Source organism: Apostichopus japonicus, chromosome 20 (assembly GCF_037975245.1).
Source record: "Apostichopus japonicus isolate 1M-3 chromosome 20, ASM3797524v1, whole genome shotgun sequence".
Lineage (NCBI taxonomy): Eukaryota > Metazoa > Echinodermata > Holothuroidea > Aspidochirotida > Stichopodidae > Apostichopus > Apostichopus japonicus.
Window position 1 is genome coordinate 2,101,148 of NC_092580.1, and position 19,037 is coordinate 2,120,184.

At 37.0% G+C, this 19,037-nt stretch overlaps 3 protein-coding genes across 5 annotated transcripts in view; all 3 read right to left on the reverse strand.

The window, feature by feature from the left end:
- Positions 1–1,139: 1,139 nt before the first annotated feature.
- LOC139961816 (meiosis expressed gene 1 protein homolog) lies at positions 1,140–5,442 on the reverse strand. The gene is made up of 3 exons (XM_071961360.1): positions 5,283–5,442; positions 3,147–3,331; positions 1,140–1,811 (listed from the first exon to the last, which is right to left on the reverse strand). The coding sequence occupies exons 2-3, from the start codon at positions 3,285–3,287 to the stop codon at positions 1,680–1,682; spliced, it is 273 nt and encodes a 90-aa protein (XP_071817461.1). The 5' UTR covers positions 3,288–3,331; positions 5,283–5,442; the 3' UTR covers positions 1,140–1,679.
- Positions 5,443–6,537: 1,095 nt separating this feature from the next.
- On the reverse strand, positions 6,538–12,479 carry LOC139961027 (uncharacterized). Its single transcript, XM_071959838.1, has 6 exons — positions 12,391–12,479; positions 11,617–11,687; positions 8,692–10,981; positions 8,302–8,360; positions 7,661–7,883; positions 6,538–7,348 (listed from the first exon to the last, which is right to left on the reverse strand). Exons 2-6 carry the CDS (start codon positions 11,673–11,675, stop codon positions 6,677–6,679), a joined length of 3,303 nt encoding a protein of 1,100 aa, XP_071815939.1. The 5' UTR covers positions 11,676–11,687; positions 12,391–12,479; the 3' UTR covers positions 6,538–6,676.
- Positions 12,480–13,436: 957 nt separating this feature from the next.
- LOC139961025 (intraflagellar transport protein 122 homolog) overlaps positions 13,437–19,037 on the reverse strand; it is a 33,037-nt gene continuing 27,436 nt past the window's right edge. For all 3 annotated transcript variants that reach the window (XM_071959830.1, XM_071959831.1, XM_071959832.1), the window contains 2 exons: positions 18,848–19,012; positions 13,437–18,331 (listed from right to left, as the gene is read on the reverse strand). In XM_071959830.1, coding sequence (XP_071815931.1) covers positions 18,239–18,331; positions 18,848–19,012 — 258 coding nt within the window. In that variant the 3' untranslated portion in view covers positions 13,437–18,238. The remainder of the gene's footprint in view (positions 18,332–18,847; positions 19,013–19,037) is intronic.

A 19,037-nucleotide genomic window follows, 5' to 3' on the forward strand; every position in this document is an offset into this window, starting at 1 on the left:
CTTGCTCCACTGTGTTAAATTTACTGTGGTGAAATTGTAACTGAATTCAGTTGCAGTGGGGAACATCTTGATGCAATAAAGTGACAATGAAAAGTGTACATTTTGTTGCGAATGTGTCAATAAAAAGATACATGACATATTAAACACTTTAGTGCATTGCGATGATCAACAGTGTTAGGCAGTTAGCAACACGAATACTGGGATTCATTAACTTTACAGCTAAAAAAGAGGAAGAACACATCTATTTTGTACATAAACATTATATCTGTTGTATTGAAAACTTTTAATAAGAAATAATATATACAACAATGTCAGATAGTATTGTTATTATGCTTAATATGATAACAATATTGATATAAAGTCAATTGTTCTCTCAGCATTTCACTTATATACCTTACTGTGTAGATTGTAAATCTCCACATACAGAGGTAGATTCACATATGAGGGAACTGACGGATGAATGTTCTGTGTGTTAAAGAACAACACAACTGACCAAGAAGAAACTTGTAGAATTTGATTCTTTTTAATCTAATCACGGAGATATCCCAAGGCTCTTCTCATATTTTAAAACGAACATGTGCAGTTTGAGATTGTCATGGAGACTCACAAGAAACTTGCCAAAACCTGCTGGATAACACAAAAGGTTGACTCGATGTTTCCTTTATGTATGAAGAATACACGATAAAATAGAATGGGTAGCTATGTACTAATATCCTGGTACTATGAGGCACTCAGAAGTAAAGTAAAATTATGTTTTTCTAGGGTACCCAAGGCTGTTTCCAATGAACTGACCAGCTGCCCACTGGATGGCCTGACGTAGGCAAACATGAAAAATGCATTCAGCTACGATAGTGGTTTAGTCTGTTTGTGACTACTGAGATAACTTTATCAGAAGGTAGAACAGAGAGCCAATGCAGGCGTGGGCGGGGGGGGGGGGGTTGGGTATTGAGTTCAAATAAAACATTTTGTAAATTCTTCATAAGTTCATCAATGGTACCAGATGTGGGCCAGATACTGTACTTAAAATGACTGCAATAAGTGTGATTGACCAGCAAATGTATTTGTAATAATTAAGTATAATAAAACTAAACTTTTCATCTTTCATTACCAGTGCTCCTTCAAATAGACATTTTTCTTCGTTCTTGTTTTTTTTTGGTTGCATTAATTTAATAGTTTTGGTTTTTGCATTTCATCAAGAACATAATTTCAAAGATCTTTTCCCTTCCCAGTTAACAGATAAAAGTTAAACAAAATATAAGTCTCTCTCACTCAATGTCCTTCTTACTGTAGATAGCACATAAACTTGTTGACATTAATATTAACTTGAAATCTAGACAAAGCCTGAGAGGGCATTATTAACTTTTGCCAAACAAAATCAGAATACTATGCAAAACAAAAGGAAAAGGAGAAACAATGAAAAATGAAAGAAGAAGAAGAACAAAGGACTTGTAAAACAAGTAGTACTAAATGTCAATAATAAGCCCAAGTGTGAAAGATGAGTTTACTCTCCATTGTTTCAGGATTTCTAATATATGTGGATGGAATAGATTTTAATACACACAACGGTGATCGGATCAAACTTGCTCAAGGTGATAAGTGATAATTATTATGTAATGTGCGTATCTTCTCTTTCGTCACGTTGGAACGGTGTGTCTCTCGTAAAGTTTCATTACGCTCCGTTAGTTATACGAGTAAATCTTGATTTGATGGACGTCTTTGTCCGGGCATTCCCTGTCTTTGTTGTAGTAGTAAAAGTTGCCGTCTTTCCTGGTCAATTTCTTGATATATCCGCTGTCTGGCCATCTCTCGACCTGCAGGGAGAGGAATACAGACCTACTGTAATACATTGCCAATAAAACATTATCATACATAGTCATACATAGTCATACATAGTAATACATTATTGCTAAACAGCTTATCAGTAACCCTGTTTTATTGGATATAAACTATAAAGCTTGATCCAAGAAAACAGTCTTTCTAACAGGTTAATGCAGCTGGATGCATTTGTTTTTTAACTAAACCATTAAACCATATTAAATTGCCACATTTGTTTCATTCCAAGAACTGGTGCAACATTTTCATGCTACAATATGTAGTAGCATGTTCCTCACGACTTTTTTATAATTTGCAATAACTTTGTCATTCTGATTAACAAGATATGTTCAGTAGCCTAGTCCTAGGTACACAAGCTCTGGAATTGTTGTAGACCAAGCTGAAGCATCTGGAATTGCTCACATAAGCTTTGAAAGCAACAAAAGTTTTATCATGGTTTCTAACAATTACATGTTAATCTGTATTTGAATGAAGAGTGAACATAATTCTTTTCCAAACTAACACAGCTGCTGTGCAAAACTATAATTTAACAAGTGTCTTAAAAACTCAACTAAAAATTCAAACAAAAGTATTGTTGTCCCATCTAAACAACTCCAGTAAAACAGTACTTGGACACTTGTGTGGGCAGATGTATTGATGTTTCTGTTCAAGACTGTGCATGCGGTTTAATTCTTGGGTACGTATTCAAAGGAATAACGAAGGCAGGCATCAAAGACAATTTATATTATTCAATAACCTCAAAACTCTCTAATACTCCATTTTAAGTGAACTGCTTCCCGTTTGACTGAATACGTTCCCTTTGAGAATTGGCTCCTGAGGCCAACATCAACATACTAACTATGACATCTGTCCTTGTTGAAATATTGCATAAAACATGTTTTCCACAATTTGATCCCTGGTGAACTCAAACAATGATAGGCTTCGTGTACTCAAACATGGTACTTCTCATACCATGAAATTGATCCGACCTTCCCTTCTGCAGATATTGTGTTTACAAGCTGGGCGTCACAAAGCACACACACACATGCAATCATGAATGCAAAGGTTACGATATTCAAAAAAACCAAAAACACAAAAAGTGACACATTTACAAAATGGAATTTCAAGTTTAGAAAACGGAAAAATTTTGGCTTAACTTAAGGTAACATACATGCTTCTGTGAAGGTAGAAATTTTTATCATAACATTTGTTCTGTACAAGGAAGAAGAAATCAAGCTCAGCAGGTATGCAAACATTTATTATCTTATCTTACAAGGTGAGCTTCTAAGATAAAATGAAATTTGTCTCGGACTTCTTTAAATCTTGGTGATTACCTCTAGTCCTTTGAGTGCTATGTATTCTGCTTCACCTTTATATCCAGCTACCTGGAACCTGTAGGCCTCCTCTACCTCATCTGACCATTTCTTGGCTCTGGTCATGGACTTTGGTTCTGGGATGACACTTGCTGCACTCATTGTGAATTGCGCTTCTCAGTAGCAGTGGTAGGTGTTGGTAGGTTCTTCAAGTAAATGATAAGAAAATAAGAAAGTTAACAACATCATACATTCAACTGAATTGTGTGTGAGTTGAAGAATATTTACAAACAAAATTAGCTGTGATACATGTACTGTAGCTGCATCATATACCACCTACTGATATGAATTTAATAGCGACAGAAGTAACTATGTAATACTGACTGACGTACTAATGATATGACAAGTTACATACATAAAACAATCACATACATAATATGACATCATAATGACATACTAACATGTACTGAATGTAATAGCTTCCAAGAATAAAATCTCAACCACAATTAGCCAGTTAGCCACAGAGGTGGTTTAGAGAAGGTCAAAGGTCATTTTGGGTCCCCAGGGGTCAAATTGTGCAAACCTTGTAAACACAATGTCTCAAGAAGGGAAGCTTGTACTGATCTCATATTTCGTGTGTAAGAGAATCACATGTAATTGTATCAAAATGGTGGTTCGGGCTATTTCTATTGTACAGCTAGTTCTGGTTAGTACATGCAAAAGCCTAGGAGCAATGATGCCATCGAAACCTCAATGCATTTTGTATACTGGTTATTAAAAAGTATTGCAACATGATGATCCCAAAAATATCATGTCTGATATTCTCTATGCTTCCATGTTCATCCTTAATGATGCTTGTAAGAAGTGTGTCAAGAGTATTTAGGCCTTCAGGTTAGAAACCAATTGAAGTTTGGGGTAGACGGTGCCACTGTTTGTGCTTGACATTACTTTATATGGATGAACCCTGCTCACATTTTTAGCCAACTGACATTGACAAGTTGCATTGACAATACTTAAGCTGATTATCAAGAAACGCTAAAGGTACATTATTTACAGTAATGAAAAATTGTATCATTTGCAACACGTAACAAAGAAGGTAGGCCTAGCCTAGGCCTTAAAAAACATAAAGAAGTTACTGTCTGCCATGCCAGGTTTATTTGGCGGAAGGTACTGGCTGATACGGATCAAGTTTCTTAGGTTGGATTGCCTTATGTATTTATTAGGGGTACTTAAAAGCAACAAAGTTGTTTGTCCTTTGACAAAACACCTGACAATTGTAATTGTGTAAAACTCCCTTAGGCTGGCTTCTCATTTAATTCAAATATGAGTAAGGGATGTTAAGTTTTGTTCTCAAAATAATTTGAAATGACAAAAAACTTTTTTTGCTATAAAATAACCCTTGCTCTATGTCTAATAAATAAATGGAATAAACTGGGCACACTTGACATAAGAAAAAGAAGAGGACAAATAAGAGGCTTGATCTATGGAAACTAACTGTCACACTCACAGCAACTATTCTACCAAATCCGCCAAACTAGGCGGCCTAACTTAGTATACAGTAGTCAGTAAATACACAATTTCACCATTACATGTAACCTACAGCAAGAGCCAATTTCACAAAAAAATAGGAAGCTACAGTGAGTTATTTCTCTCCAAAATGAACTGTGTGCAAGTAAGTACTTACATATTTGTCAATAAAAGGAAGTTATAGTTTTGGGGTGTTTTAAGGCGTAGGTGTCCAAACTTAGCATTGTCCATGCTACTTGCTGCAGAATAACAGTTACTTATAGGCCTTAGGCTGATGCTTAAATTATTAGGATAGCCTAAAACATCCCTCTGGCTTAGGATACTACAAAGTCTCGTTTCAGTTGTAGAAATGCCAATAGCATGCTGCAGACTTGGCTAAGAACTGTGGTAGAATGACAAAATATGATGCAACTACAAACACGTTACATTTGCCAACTAGGCCACACAATGTAGAATAGAATAACATTGGCCTAGCCAACATAAGGTTAACTCAGTTAAAGTTAGGCCTGTACTTAGCCTAGACTTATTACTAAAGTAGGCAACGGTAGTTATGCTAGGTCACTAACAATATTATTGGGCGAGTTTATTTCTAATAATAGGCCAACACTTCACCAACGTTTTCTCAGCTACCTTAATATGTTAATTTCACTTCGTCGATGACCCACAGAAAATGCGATGGTTACATAAGCCTAAGGTTGTGCTGCAAATTAAAAGGCGCGTCAGTTCATGACTTTCAAATTGATTGCTATGTGAACGTTGTCCAATTGAATACAGGTTTGTTACGTTATCCTGTGTAGCACGTACGTACGTACACGAGAATACAAGGGGATTGTTTTCATTCGAACAGGAAGTACTAGACACTGTCGCTAGGCAACATGATGCACCCGTGTTTATTTTCGGTGATGAATCGCGTTACTCACTAATCCTTATAATTTCAAAAAGAGTTCCAAAATTTTGTTGCAATTTCAAGGAAAAAGTTAAGTCGATATATCCATATCATAATACTGGAGAATACGGCAGACGTTTTGAAGTTAAACAGTTCAAATTCTGAGATTAGAAATCAAAAGCTAACCATAAAATTTTTGATATAAAATGTCGTATTTTTGAAGAAAGAGTTTTAAGTTTCGATATACAATCGTCGAAATTTCCAGAAAAAGTCGAAAAACCCTGGTAATATTTCATAATACCGCAAATTGCTAATAGCAGGTATTCCGTACATGATAAAGTCTCTGTTCCAGTTACTATATAATCGTAGAAATGTTTCTTATAATTACTTACTTTCAGTGCTTTATTTGTCCCTCTGTGTTCTTTTATTAGAAGTGACTTAATATGATTTAATCAGAGATTGATTATACACCAGTTAGTTGTAGGAGAAGAGATATGTCGCGCTGTAGTATACTGTGCATCGACAAGTACGGTGTAAAATAAATGCCATGTTTGCTTCTTTGTTATGAATTCTTTGCTTTCTCAAAATTACGAAATGCTTACATGTTATTTGCATGTGTTCTATTTTTAAAAATATATAGAGCTACGACAAAAAGTATTTTCTTTGAGTTTTTCGGATTTGTTGCTTTTAGTTAGTTCAATAATTACGCGTTTTGTTTAACAAATCAACCATATGTTTAGCTCTGTTGTTGTTAGACTTTACAGTGTTCATTGTTGTATTTAATTGAAGCCCAGGGACAACTGGACAACATGCGATGTGACCCTGACCATTATCTGAACTTGACAATCTGCCAAATAAATATGACAATGCTTATACGTTTGTTATACTTTTAGTTAGCGATACTTCAATTTAAACGAAAGAAAGAAATCTTTGTTGAATTTTTAAATTTTAAATTTATTTTCTCTTTCAAACTTCATCTCATATATAGGTTTCCCTATTTTATTTCATTTACCATTATTTTCATCACTATATACATTATAAAAAGGTATTTACGTGAAACTTTATGACGCACCGGGCGCTGTAAATGTTTTTAATTACTAAATATTAATAAATAAATATAATAAATATTCTTTCTCCTCTACCCTACACTCCTCCATCTAGCGTAGCTGGCCTGCCTCCCTTTAATATAAGTATCAATCCCTCGTATCAAGTCATGGATATTTGGTCTCTCGTTCCAGTCTTCAGCTAAACATTTCAATCCAAGTTTCCGCAGAAATCTTCCAGGAGACGCGTCCACGTTTGATAGCACTTTCCCCAAAGCGTATACGTCTGTATACAGACTGTATGGCCTGGTTCCATATACAACCTCTGGTGCAATGTGGAAGCATTGCTTACGGATATTAACATGTTCGTTTCTTGGGAAGTGTTCATATTTTGCTCTCCCTGTCCTGCTCACCGCTTTCCCAAAGTCAATAATTTTTATCTTTACGTCCCCATCTTCCCCAGATGGACCTCTCAGGAACATGATGTTATCGGTTTTCAAATCACAGTGAATTATTCCTGCGAAATGAATGTCCTTAATGGCGCGACAAACTTGAATGGCTACACTGAAAGAGCTCGGCCCATTCAGGCCCTTGGCGTCGATGACGTCAGCTACCGTGGTAGATTTAAAGGTGACCGAATCACCGAGGAACTCTTGAACGAGGACAGGAACATCGGTATCGCTGCCAATTCTGGAAATACCGAAAAGTTTAGGAATGCAGTCTAGATGGCTCAGAGATGTCAGCATTGAGGTTTCTTTCTGCAAATCCTGCCAAATTAAATCAACGATAAATATTGATAGGATGAAGTATGTAATAATCCACAGTCGGGTCTTAGCAACGAGGGAGAGGATCGAGGAAGGAATAAGTTGTGAAGTTGAAAGACTGTACACATTTAAAATTGGAGCAGAGAAGAAAGGATTAATAAAATGGTAATTATTCTTTCATATCTTCTAATATCAAAAGCGGCATACCCGTTTAATATCAAATTCCATTAAACTACATAATATATACGGTAAATTACAAGATTCTATGTTGTTTCATTTCTATGATATTAATATAAACACATTGACGTAGTATACCTTGATAATACTCTTTTTATCTCGGTTTTTGTGATGAACTTTGACCGCACAAAAGCGTCTTGAAGATAGCTGCCTCATCAACCTGACTTCACCAAAGCTTCCACTTCCTAGAATCGTCGGCATCTGCATCGAGTTACAAATATCTTCCAAGTCGCTCTTTGCGATGACGTCACAAGAAGAAGGGAGATTGTAGTCAGAGGCCTTTAATGACTTAGGAGGTGGGCTGTGTAGAATTTAAATAAATTATGATCGGTACCGTGAATTTCATACAGGCCAGTAACCATAGCAACTGATAAAGTTTTCAGATCAGAACCGTCATTTCATTGTGAACATGATATTGAGCCCTGATGAGCTATAAAGCAAGTTGCAGCCTGTGAACGTTTCATTGATTACAGTTATATACGAACTATACACGAACTATACGGACTGTCGCAGTGGCATGACTTTCATTAGCTTATGAATATCACTTTAGTAAATATATCACTATAGTCATATTAAGTGGTATTAAATATTATATTTATTGCAGTGGTTCTCGTTATTGTTACTCTGAATCTTTTTTTTTTGTAATCATGTTTTGTATTTAGCATTATTAGTATTTTTATATTATTGTGTTAACAAGTAAGTATCATATAGATTCCTACCTGTGCAAAGCAAGTTGCTGAGTATTCCAAATTCCAGCAGTATAATTCTGAAATGGATTCTGAAAAGAAACGGATGAGAGAAAAATACGTTTATGACGTATGATATTATATTGCCAGAGCTGTAACGTTATAACTAGGTTACTCAGTTTTATTATTTTATTTATTCTATCGGATAAAATTCCATATGTAGTAATGTTATAGAACGCCTAGACTATAACCAAATTACACCAAATTATATCATTGTGTGGAGGATTATCTGACAGAAAAAGTGTCATGAATATGATTTAAACAGATACATATCATGACGCGTTATCGTTTACATGTATTTACATAAAGGAGTTGATTCAATCATTCAGTATATAACGATGTGATGTCTTATGCAGTACTCACATATAGCGGTTGTTGCTGGACGGCTCCATTTATGTTCTGCGCGTGGCCAGAAAGGGACTTCTTGGCGGGAATTGCTGTTTGAACGTTCTGCAAGAATGGATTCTTCCAAGGATATTGCGGTACATTCTTTAACGCATTTGATGAGGTGGACAGTTTCGGTGCGTTATTTTGTGGTGGAGTAGTCGGTGATCCTCCGAGCGTTCCCCAAGCTGGTGAAGTCAATTTAGGTGTCTTGAACCGAAAACCACCGACAGGATTTACTCCTGCTGCGGTAGGTATCAACGGCGAGTTGACATTTTGTCCTAGTGGCTGACCAACGATAGCGACATTTGATGCACCTTGATGAAAAAGGTTAGATCCCATCCAATTTATTGCAAGATTCCAAGCAGGCATGACAGGCTGCGCATGAAATGGTTTATTTTGTGTTTCATTGTTGCCAAATATACCTGGTGTTTTCACGGTTATTTTCTTGCCGATAGGTACAACTGTTGTATTGGTTGGTTTGAAAGGTTGCAATGTGTATTTCGGACTGCAATTCCTACTAGTAGCAATGCTACATTGTGGTATTGCGTTTTGCGATGGAATGGCATGGTCGACTGGAATGGGGTTATTTGAGATCCAGTTTGCTGGCAGTTTGCATCCATTATCAGGAAGATGGTCATACACCCGACGGTTGGCAGATATAGATTGCATGAGGATGTCATGATGCTCTGGTGACTTAACCACTTTGGACACTGGATGTGAAATTGAGAGCTGACCAAAAATGCTATTTGATGATAAGCATTGGGCGGTTTGGTGAGTACCAAATAGTTGATGTTTCACACTCATTTGTACAGGTGTGCACATTAGTGGGATGACGTGATGATTGATACACGATGAGGCACCATTATTAATAGACGTGACATTGGATCTTAAGGTCACGGTGTTATGGGTCCCGAATTCGATAGCGTTGGCTACAGACAACATAAGGGGCGACGGTCCTGCTGCTTCCTCGAGGGCGGAAACCTTCCATGCAGAGTTGGCTGTGGTAACAAGAGGGCGGTAGTGTACCAGCTGATGTGGCGCTGAATAACACCTTCCTTTGGTCTCGGGCCTTGTCGTACCAGCGACGATGAGAGATACGCACTTTCGCCCGAATGTGATGGACAATCTTGCAAAGCAGATCGTTGCCGGTTCTGATTGGCACCTCGTTCGAGTAAGCCGATTGATGGATGAACTTAGTATCTGGCAACTTAGTCCAACATTTGTCTGAGCTGGTGCGGATGGTGCACGTTCATGGCCATTCATAATAACCATTGGTGTCACAAAAGATTGAACCACTCGAACATCTCTGAAAGAAATGAAATGTCCCATGTTGCTATTGCTACTTCTGATAGTATCGGTAGCAGTTGACGAATGGAAGCACACTCCACGGCAAAGGCGAAGGGTAGGCATGTCACCTGATAATTGACGTGAGGGCGTATGTGATCTCGGTGCAGATATTATGATCTGATGTTGAAAGCAGTCAACAATATGGGGTATGTTGGTGATGTCACTCACTAGGCGATGTTTGTTTGCCGATGAGACCTGAATGTCACGTGACAGACGTGAAAGAGGGAGTGATATTGATGTCGTTATCAGCTCCTGATGATGGAATGATTTAATAAAACGACGGTCATTACTGACGTCACTCACTGGGCGATGTTGGTATGTCAATGAGGACTGAAGGCTAGTCCCTTTAAAGGAGGTGGCTGTTACATTAGTGGTGGCTACATCTCCTTGACAACCGGGAAAGAAATATCCTGCTTTGATGAACGAAGAGGATGATGGGATACCGCATTCAACATGGCGGTCAATCGACAACATACTGATATATTGGCATTGAACTTTTGTGGCCTTTTCTGAGTTGTTGGCTGCTGGCAGTATCTCATGATGATCAGAGGAATTGCGATGGTGTTTATCCCCGGGGGTGTTTTTGGTTTGGTGCCGTTTAGACTCATCCCTTGTGTTGGTAGTAAGGGACGATGGCTCTCCTGAGAAGATAGTATCAATCAGTGATGAAGACTTAGTGGAAGGCTCGGCACGGGTGCCTTCATCTTCTCCAGGGAAGCTTAAAACTCGCGAGGCAGGTTTTTTCATCTCGCTTGATACAGTCACGTGACTGTCTTCTTGTATCGGGCCATAGTATGGAAGACGACGAGGAATAGGATGGATATGAGCAGGAATATATTCTCCGGCTAGACCATCGTCATCAGCGTATGTGCGGCCACAACAAGGCAAGGTACAAAATACCTTCTTCCAAACCGAACGTCTGAAACGAAACAAATACAGTGAGAAATTAATAGTTTAATCATTATAATAATATGTCGATTTATCATACTACGATGGAATGTAGGGGCGAAACTTAGAGTATGAAATGTATTTACTAAAAAGAAAGGGAAGGGTGGTGTTACGTAATAGTTGGAATTCTTTATTTGAGCATGAAAATAATATATACATATATATTTCACTTCCTACCTTATTAATCGCTTCATCTACTAAACAATTGAACCTGTGAACTTGCGTATTAAACTTATTGTCGGCTGTAATTATTTTCTTTATAAATTTCGTCCATTTAATCAGATTTTCTTCGGTTTGGATTTCGGCAGATATATATATTTTAATTAAAACTAAACATCAAGTTAAACATATTGATCATAATGAATGGTTGTAATTTGATTCCTCTAAATATTGTCACGTGGTAATGACATATGTCTTCTATGAGGGAAGGTAAGGCAGTTTGAAAGTTATAGAAAGTGAATTTTTGTTAAAGGAACCAGCCACTTCCGTTGCAAATATAATAACAAAACAGATATGTGTTTCTTCCCTTCCCGACCTTCTCTCCCTCCCCGGTCCCTTTCGTCACATTGTTGAAGAATAAAAACATTATAAAAGTTAAATTCTAACCTCTCTAGACGTGGTCGGGACGAGACAGATGTTCGTCTGAAAAGACTTCCGAATGGCATTGTGGTAACCGACTGTAAGAGATTCCAGAAAGATTTGTTTTTAAATTAAAAAGTTTTATATTATATTATATTATAGTAAAGTTACGTCGTATTCGTATGGATGTAGATGAGTTTTACTTGAGGGGTGGGGGGGGGGACGGGTGGTAGTGTAATAGAAGTTTGGGTTACAACTTATATTGCTAGAATCATCCACACAGGTAATCATAATACCATCACGATCACATTCCCAATGTTAGGGTATTGGACGTGGTGTATTGAGTGAGGGCAGTGTTCATCATTTGGTTTGGTGCGCTTGCTCTATATATCCTTCACACGTTTCATTTATATTTAACTATAACACATACAGCTATACGTAACTACAGTACCACACGACAGCATCTAGGATGCTTAAGTATTTCCCTATAGCCTATAAGTGTCAATAATCTTATTTTTTAGTCACTTCAAGTTTTGCGTTTGTCTTTATTTACATGATTTTTTTTTCTCGCAAAAATGAAAATATACGTAATAGCTTGCCGCCCTCTCTCCCATAAAGTGTTTGCCGATGTCGTTGGAACGCCATTTCGACGGTGACCGAGGCTAGCCTAAGCTACTTAGTCTTCTGAATCATCCGCGTAGAGAACTGATTCGTAGATTCTTTTCTGATGTTACAAATATTATGATCTTTCTCCATTTAGTAAATCCATTAAAAAGCAACGGCAAATGATGACAGACTTACCGGAAGTGGAGTTGTGAAGAGATCCAGAAACTGGTCAAATAATCGCTGTACTATTCGCTTTAAGCAAGTACGGTGTGTTCGTGATGCAGAAGCAAATTGAACTAAACCATTTATCAACATTGTTGCTACGTTAATAATACTTGTCTTGGTATTTCCTTTGTGGCGTCATAAACACGAAATATTTGTTTACGACGCAAAGCGCGCGCATTCGGTATCTGCGTAATACGTGCGGGGTAGCTGAATAAAAAACAACGCAAGAAAGTACGCAGAACAAGACGACCTTACGCATACGTACAAAGTGGCTTCATCATTAAGTGTACACGAACGTGTCCAGGCGCTCGTTCAAATGGCTTCATCATTTTTTTGTGTAAGAAGTCTGCAGTCATACATCTAGCCATAGGACGCTATCGGGTTAGACCCGCTAACGTCAAATAGGAGACGCGCAAAATACGTAACAACCACGGCGAATAATCTAGTTTTCAACGATTTTGTAATAGCACTGAAGGGGCTACATCTCAACATTTCGGCAATTCCAAATTTTGAAATAATCTATAAAAACATAATTGTTCAAGTGAGAATGAGGTGATGAGAAGAAATAATGAACTCATGGTAAAGTGTTGTATCAATGTCGCAATAGCTGCGACAAAACTCGATAAAACATGTTTGCTTTCAAAGTGGATAAAACAAATGCCACTTTTTGGACAGTTTCCAACAAAAACCAATTAAGTAACAAATGGGCACTTTAAAATTACAAATATAGAAAAAATATCTTTATCATTCAAAGGGCTGTATTAAATTGAATCATAACAGTGTTCTTCCGCTCCCCTTACAGCTTCGCCACTTAACTGTGAAGGAGTATTAGAACGTCATACTCAATAAAGCAGACAATGCATTGAAGGAAAGAAGAAAATGCGTGAAACCGCAGCCCCGTACGTCCGGTTTTTTCCACAAAAAAATGGTCCCGATTTTTCTACAGGTCTTTTTGACTGTAAAAAATACCACCGTCTTTATATGGAACGCAAAAAGGGCAAAATCAAACAAAAAACAATGTTTATCACATTGATGACTATATGAATTCAAATGACAACGACGTGGTATGATGTAATGGTGCATGTGCAACAACAACATAAATATTTACAACAGCTACATAAAATAGTATAACAACGACGCAAAAATGAACATTAATACCATATTTCAGTATGACGTCATTTTTTCGGTAACATCATCGATATCCTATCGTCGTTGTCAACCCGCCAATGTGATTGATGGCCCAATGAAGATTTGGCGGGAAAAGCTGGGTCACGTGGGCTGCATAGTCGCAAAAGGGAACTGCTGCTTCTCCAAGTAGCTTCTCTTTCGTTGCAACGAGTACTAACTGTAACATTCATATCGCTAATTCGAGATACGGCTAGACTACATTAGTACATCTGCTTACTGCACTATCACGTGATGTCCCATACTTCAATCAATGAAATATGGTAACCCTATACATACCCCCCCCCCTCTCTCTACCCGTCAAAAAGGCAAAGTGCAGCTCTTGGACAAAATGGGATCAAAATAAGTATAAGAAACTCGGTCAATATTGCATCTGAAGGAAGGTACATCAAGTAAAACATCTATCAACCAAGGAAACTGAGTGGAGAGTAAATTATAAAGTAAATTATAGAGGGATGACTTGAGAAAGAAAGGACACAAAAAAATATGGATTTTATATGCACAACCAAAACAGTAGCGTTTATTTAATTACAATATATGATCAAAATGAAAACTAATTAACTGAAAGAATATGCCTTGACAGATATGTACATCTACCAAATAAATTAGAGCAGTCTATATATAGCAAGCTCTCAGTGTATCAAGGTGTGCAGTAAAATGGGTCTAACAAATGAATAACACTCTTGTATTTCCTGCTACTTAAATCTGCTTCTTTATCTGATATTATTTAAAATAATTCTAAGAAGAGATTGCATCAGCATTGTCCCTAAATCATCAGCATTTTCCCTAAATGTTTGCTGATAATATCATCTCTATTTCCTAAAGGTTCAAACTGTCAATAACTGTAAACTCTTAATCTGACATTGTAGAAGAGTTTTACAAATCAATCAAATATCTTTCAGAGGTAAATTGCTTCAATGGAGTTGAAAGCTGAAGAGTGGCCTTTAATTTGGTACTCTAGCATATTTGGCTACAATACTGATAACCTATAAGGACTGGAATATCTAACCGATGTAAGACAAGCATAACTTTGATAAGGGTGGGGAGGGGGGGGGGGAAAGAAACAGAAAAATAAATACTGAGTTTTTCAATGTCATGAAGCATCGATAACATACTAAGCTTGTTAGTTTCCACAAATTGACAAGGCATTGCCTCGGGGAAGGGGGGGGGGAAGGGTTCTTCAGTTCCATTCTGACAATTATCAAGGGGGCAGTATAAGGTTATACAAACACCCCAAGAAGGACATCCTTCGATGTGTCAATCTTTTAGACTTGATATTTAAGAAAAAAGAAAAAAGAATCCTAATTAGGATGATTATTTATGACAAATGAAGGAATTTAGTTTGATAACTACATGTACAAGATCTTGCTATATTAATGAAATAACACCTTTCCAATCTGAATTTCAAAGAACGAGAAATATACTGTCAACAAGACAACAATCAAAGAAGTTTAAATCAAGCTTTCCCTAATCATTTGTATTCATAATATCAGGGTTAAATCAACAAGGCACATATGTACTTACTGGTATCATCACAACTAAATCAAGGTGTCTATATATCAAGGTATAAGCAGTACAGATCTACTGATCTTCATTCAACTGTTACTGAGTATCATAACACTAAACCTGGGGTAACTGATATCAAGGTGTAATCAGTACATATCTATTGATCTTCAGTCAACTGTTACTGAGTATCATAACACTAAACCTGGGGTAACAGATATCAAGGTGTAATCAGTACAGATCTACTGATCTGCAGTCAACTGTTACTGAGTATCATAACACTAAACCTGGGGTAACTGATATCAAGGTGTAATCAGTACATATCTATTGATCTTCAGTTAACTGTTACTGAGTATCATAACACTATACCTGGGGTAACTGATATCAAGGTGTAATCAGCACAGATCTATTGATCTTCAGTCAACTGTTACTGAGTATCATAACACTAATCCTGGGGTAACTGATATCAAGGTGTAATCAGCACATATCTACTGATCTTTAGTCAAATGTTACTGAGTATCATAACACTAAACCTGGGGTAACAGATATCAAGGTGTAATCAGTCCGGATCTACTGATCTTTAGTCAACTGTTACTGAGTATCATAACACTAAAACTGGGATAACTGATATCAATGTGTAATCAGTACAGATCTACTGATCTTTAGTCAAATGTTACTGAGTATCATAACACTAAACCTGGGGTAACTGATATCAAGGTGTAATCAGTACATATCTATTGATCTTCAGTCAACTGTTACTGAGTATCATAACACTAAACCTGGGGTAACAGATATCAAGGTGTAATCAGTACAGATCTACTGATCTTCAGTTAACTGTTACTGAGTATCATAACACTAAACCTGGGGTAACTGATATCAAGGTGTAATCAGTACAGATCTATTGATCTTCAGTCAACTGTTGCTGAGTATCATAACACTAAACCTGGGGTAACAGATATCAAGGTGTAATCAGTACAGATCTACTGATCTTCAGTGAACTGTTGCTGAGTATCATAACACTAAACCTGGGGTAACAGATATCAAGGTGTAATCAGTACAGATCTACTGATCTTCAGTTAACTGTTACTGAGTATCATAACACTAAACCTGGGGTAACAGATATCAAGGTGTAATCAGTACAGATCTACTGATCTTCAGTTAACTGTTGCTGAGTATCATAACACTAAACCTGGGGTAACAGATATCAAGGTGTAATCAGTACAGATCTACTGATCTTCAGTTAACTGTTGCTGAGTATCATAACACTAATCCTGGGGTAACAGATATCAAGGTGTAATCAGTACAGATCTGTTGATCTTCAGTTAACTGTTACTGAGTATCATAACACTAAACCTGGGGTAACTGATATCAAGGTATAATCAGTACAGATCTGTTGATCTTCAGTCAACTGTTACTGAGTATCATAACACTAAACCTGGGGTAACAGATATCAAGGTGTAATCAGTACAGATCTACTGATCTTCAGTCAAATGTTACTGAGTATCATAACACTAAAACTGGGGTAACAGATATCAAGGTGTAATCAGTACAGATCTGTTGATCTTCAGTCAACTGTTACTGAGTATCATAACACTAATCTGGGGTCACAGATATCAAGGTGTAAACAGTACAGATCTGTTGATCATTAGTCAACTGTTACTGAGTATCATAACACTAACACTGGCATAACTGATATCAAGGTTTCCATTTGTCTAGATGGAATATATATAAAACCAAAGAAATAGGATACAACATGTCCTTGTATGAGATTGTCCCTGTCTAGTTTGAAGGTGTTTTCACATAACCAAGTAGAGGGAAAAGACTAAAACGTGACTTCCAGCTATGCATCTATTCTTGAACTAACATTCGGGTGATGATGAACATGGAAAACATGTGGATAGTTTAGAAGGTTCAGAGGTCACATTATCTGCTATCGGTAAATGAGTTAAGTGTGTACTAGCTATGGAATCACAGACCATGGTGTGTCTGTCAAACACTGTGATATTGTTAACTAGACTGTGACATGTTAACTAGACTGTGACATTGTTAACTAGACTGTGACATTGTTAACTAGACTGTGACGTTCTTAACTAGACTGTGACATTGTAAACTAGACTGTGACATTGTTAACTAGACTGTGACATTGTTAACTAGACTGTGACATTGTTAACTAGACTGTGACATTGTTAACTAGACTGTGACGTTCTTAACTAGACTGTGACATTGTAAACTAGACTGTGACATTGTTAACTAGACTGTGACATTGTTAACTAGACTGTGACATTGTTAACTAGACTGTGACATTGTTAACTAGACTGTGACATTGTTAACTAGACTGTGACATTGTTAACTAGACTGTGACATTGTTAACTAGACTGTGACATTGTTAACTAGACTGTGACATTGTTAACTAGACTGTGACATTGTTAACTAGACTGTGACATTGTTTTAACTAGACTGTGACTGTCAACTTCCAAGTATCACAATTCAAACTTGCATTATAAGTAATTCTGTATTCATTACTTAATAACTGACTTTACGTAGAATTTAAGTTTTAGCATTGCTATCTTGACTTTTGAAACAGTTCTAAAGTTTTAAGTTAACTTTAGGGTACCTAATGAATACATTGAACATAAGAATACAATGAGCCCGCTCAGTTTGGCTAATCAAGTTGGTAGATCATAAAAATTTCAATTGATTCACTTATAAACTATGGTTTGTTTTATGACTTGTTTAGAAAAGACAAAGAGCTTTCTCCTTATTGACTAACACCATCATTTTTCAGGTTTTGTTCTCAATTGAGATTGTTCATAATGTTTGCAAATATATCTTATAGACTGAACTATTTGATGATTCATCTAATTGTTAGTCTATTGATATGTATAACAGGTTAATATTGCCTCAAATAAAGGATAGAATGGATGGGAGGATTAAATGATCAGATCAGTATGTTTCAAAGTGGACACCATTGTCCCCCGTGCTACACCTGCATGCTGTCCTACATAAGACTGGGGGAGGAATGCCCTACCCCTCCCTCTCCTCCCCCCCCACCCACATGAATGAATTTAGTTTGCCTTCCATCAGTCTACTCTACAGCTTGACTATAAACACTACCAGTTTCAATGAATGGTTAGTCCGCCTTGATCTCAGATGGATTTCTCCGGCAGAATGGACAGTGGTTGTTTTGTAGGACAAGCAATTCGTATTCCTCAACATGAAAGGTCTGAAGAAGGGGAAAAAAACAAACCAAATAAAGCATTTTCGACAGAGCTAGGGTCAAATATGATTTGAGCTGCTCAACAGAGGTTGAATCCATAACACCTTGTGAACACTTTATTTCAAGTAGCGGATGTCTTGATTAGCCAACTCAAACATTATGAAAATTTCATGTTCATTATTTATATAGAGTCTTTAACTTTATGAATAGGTGTCTGGGTGTGGAAATGAATGATGATTGACTTGAAGTCATTATTATTCAATGATTACCCTTCCCTTGCTGAAAAAAAAAAACAGCTAAGAGAATGAATAAATTCCAATCTTGTTATGGGGTAATAATATGGTTTTTGGTTACTTTTGGGCCAAATGGAAACTTGTGGACCAATACTGCGTTAATCAATATGTTGTTGGTAATGGCATAACAAGTGCCAACATGTCTCTTTGAGAAATAATGCAGTATGAGGAAAACAAAATTAAACGATATATTTCATCTTGAACAGGTTTATGTCAAGTTTGTACTGACCTGATTACATGAAGGGCAAACGGTTACGTTAACGTCGTCCAGTAGAGACTTATAGTATTGGTAGCGCAGAGGAGACGGCCACTTCTTGACCACTACCTGGCTTCTGTCCATACTCTGTAAAACTGAACGGTTGACCACTACAGGAACAAACTCCGTACTTCCTTGCTGCGATAAGAGGTGAACCAAAATA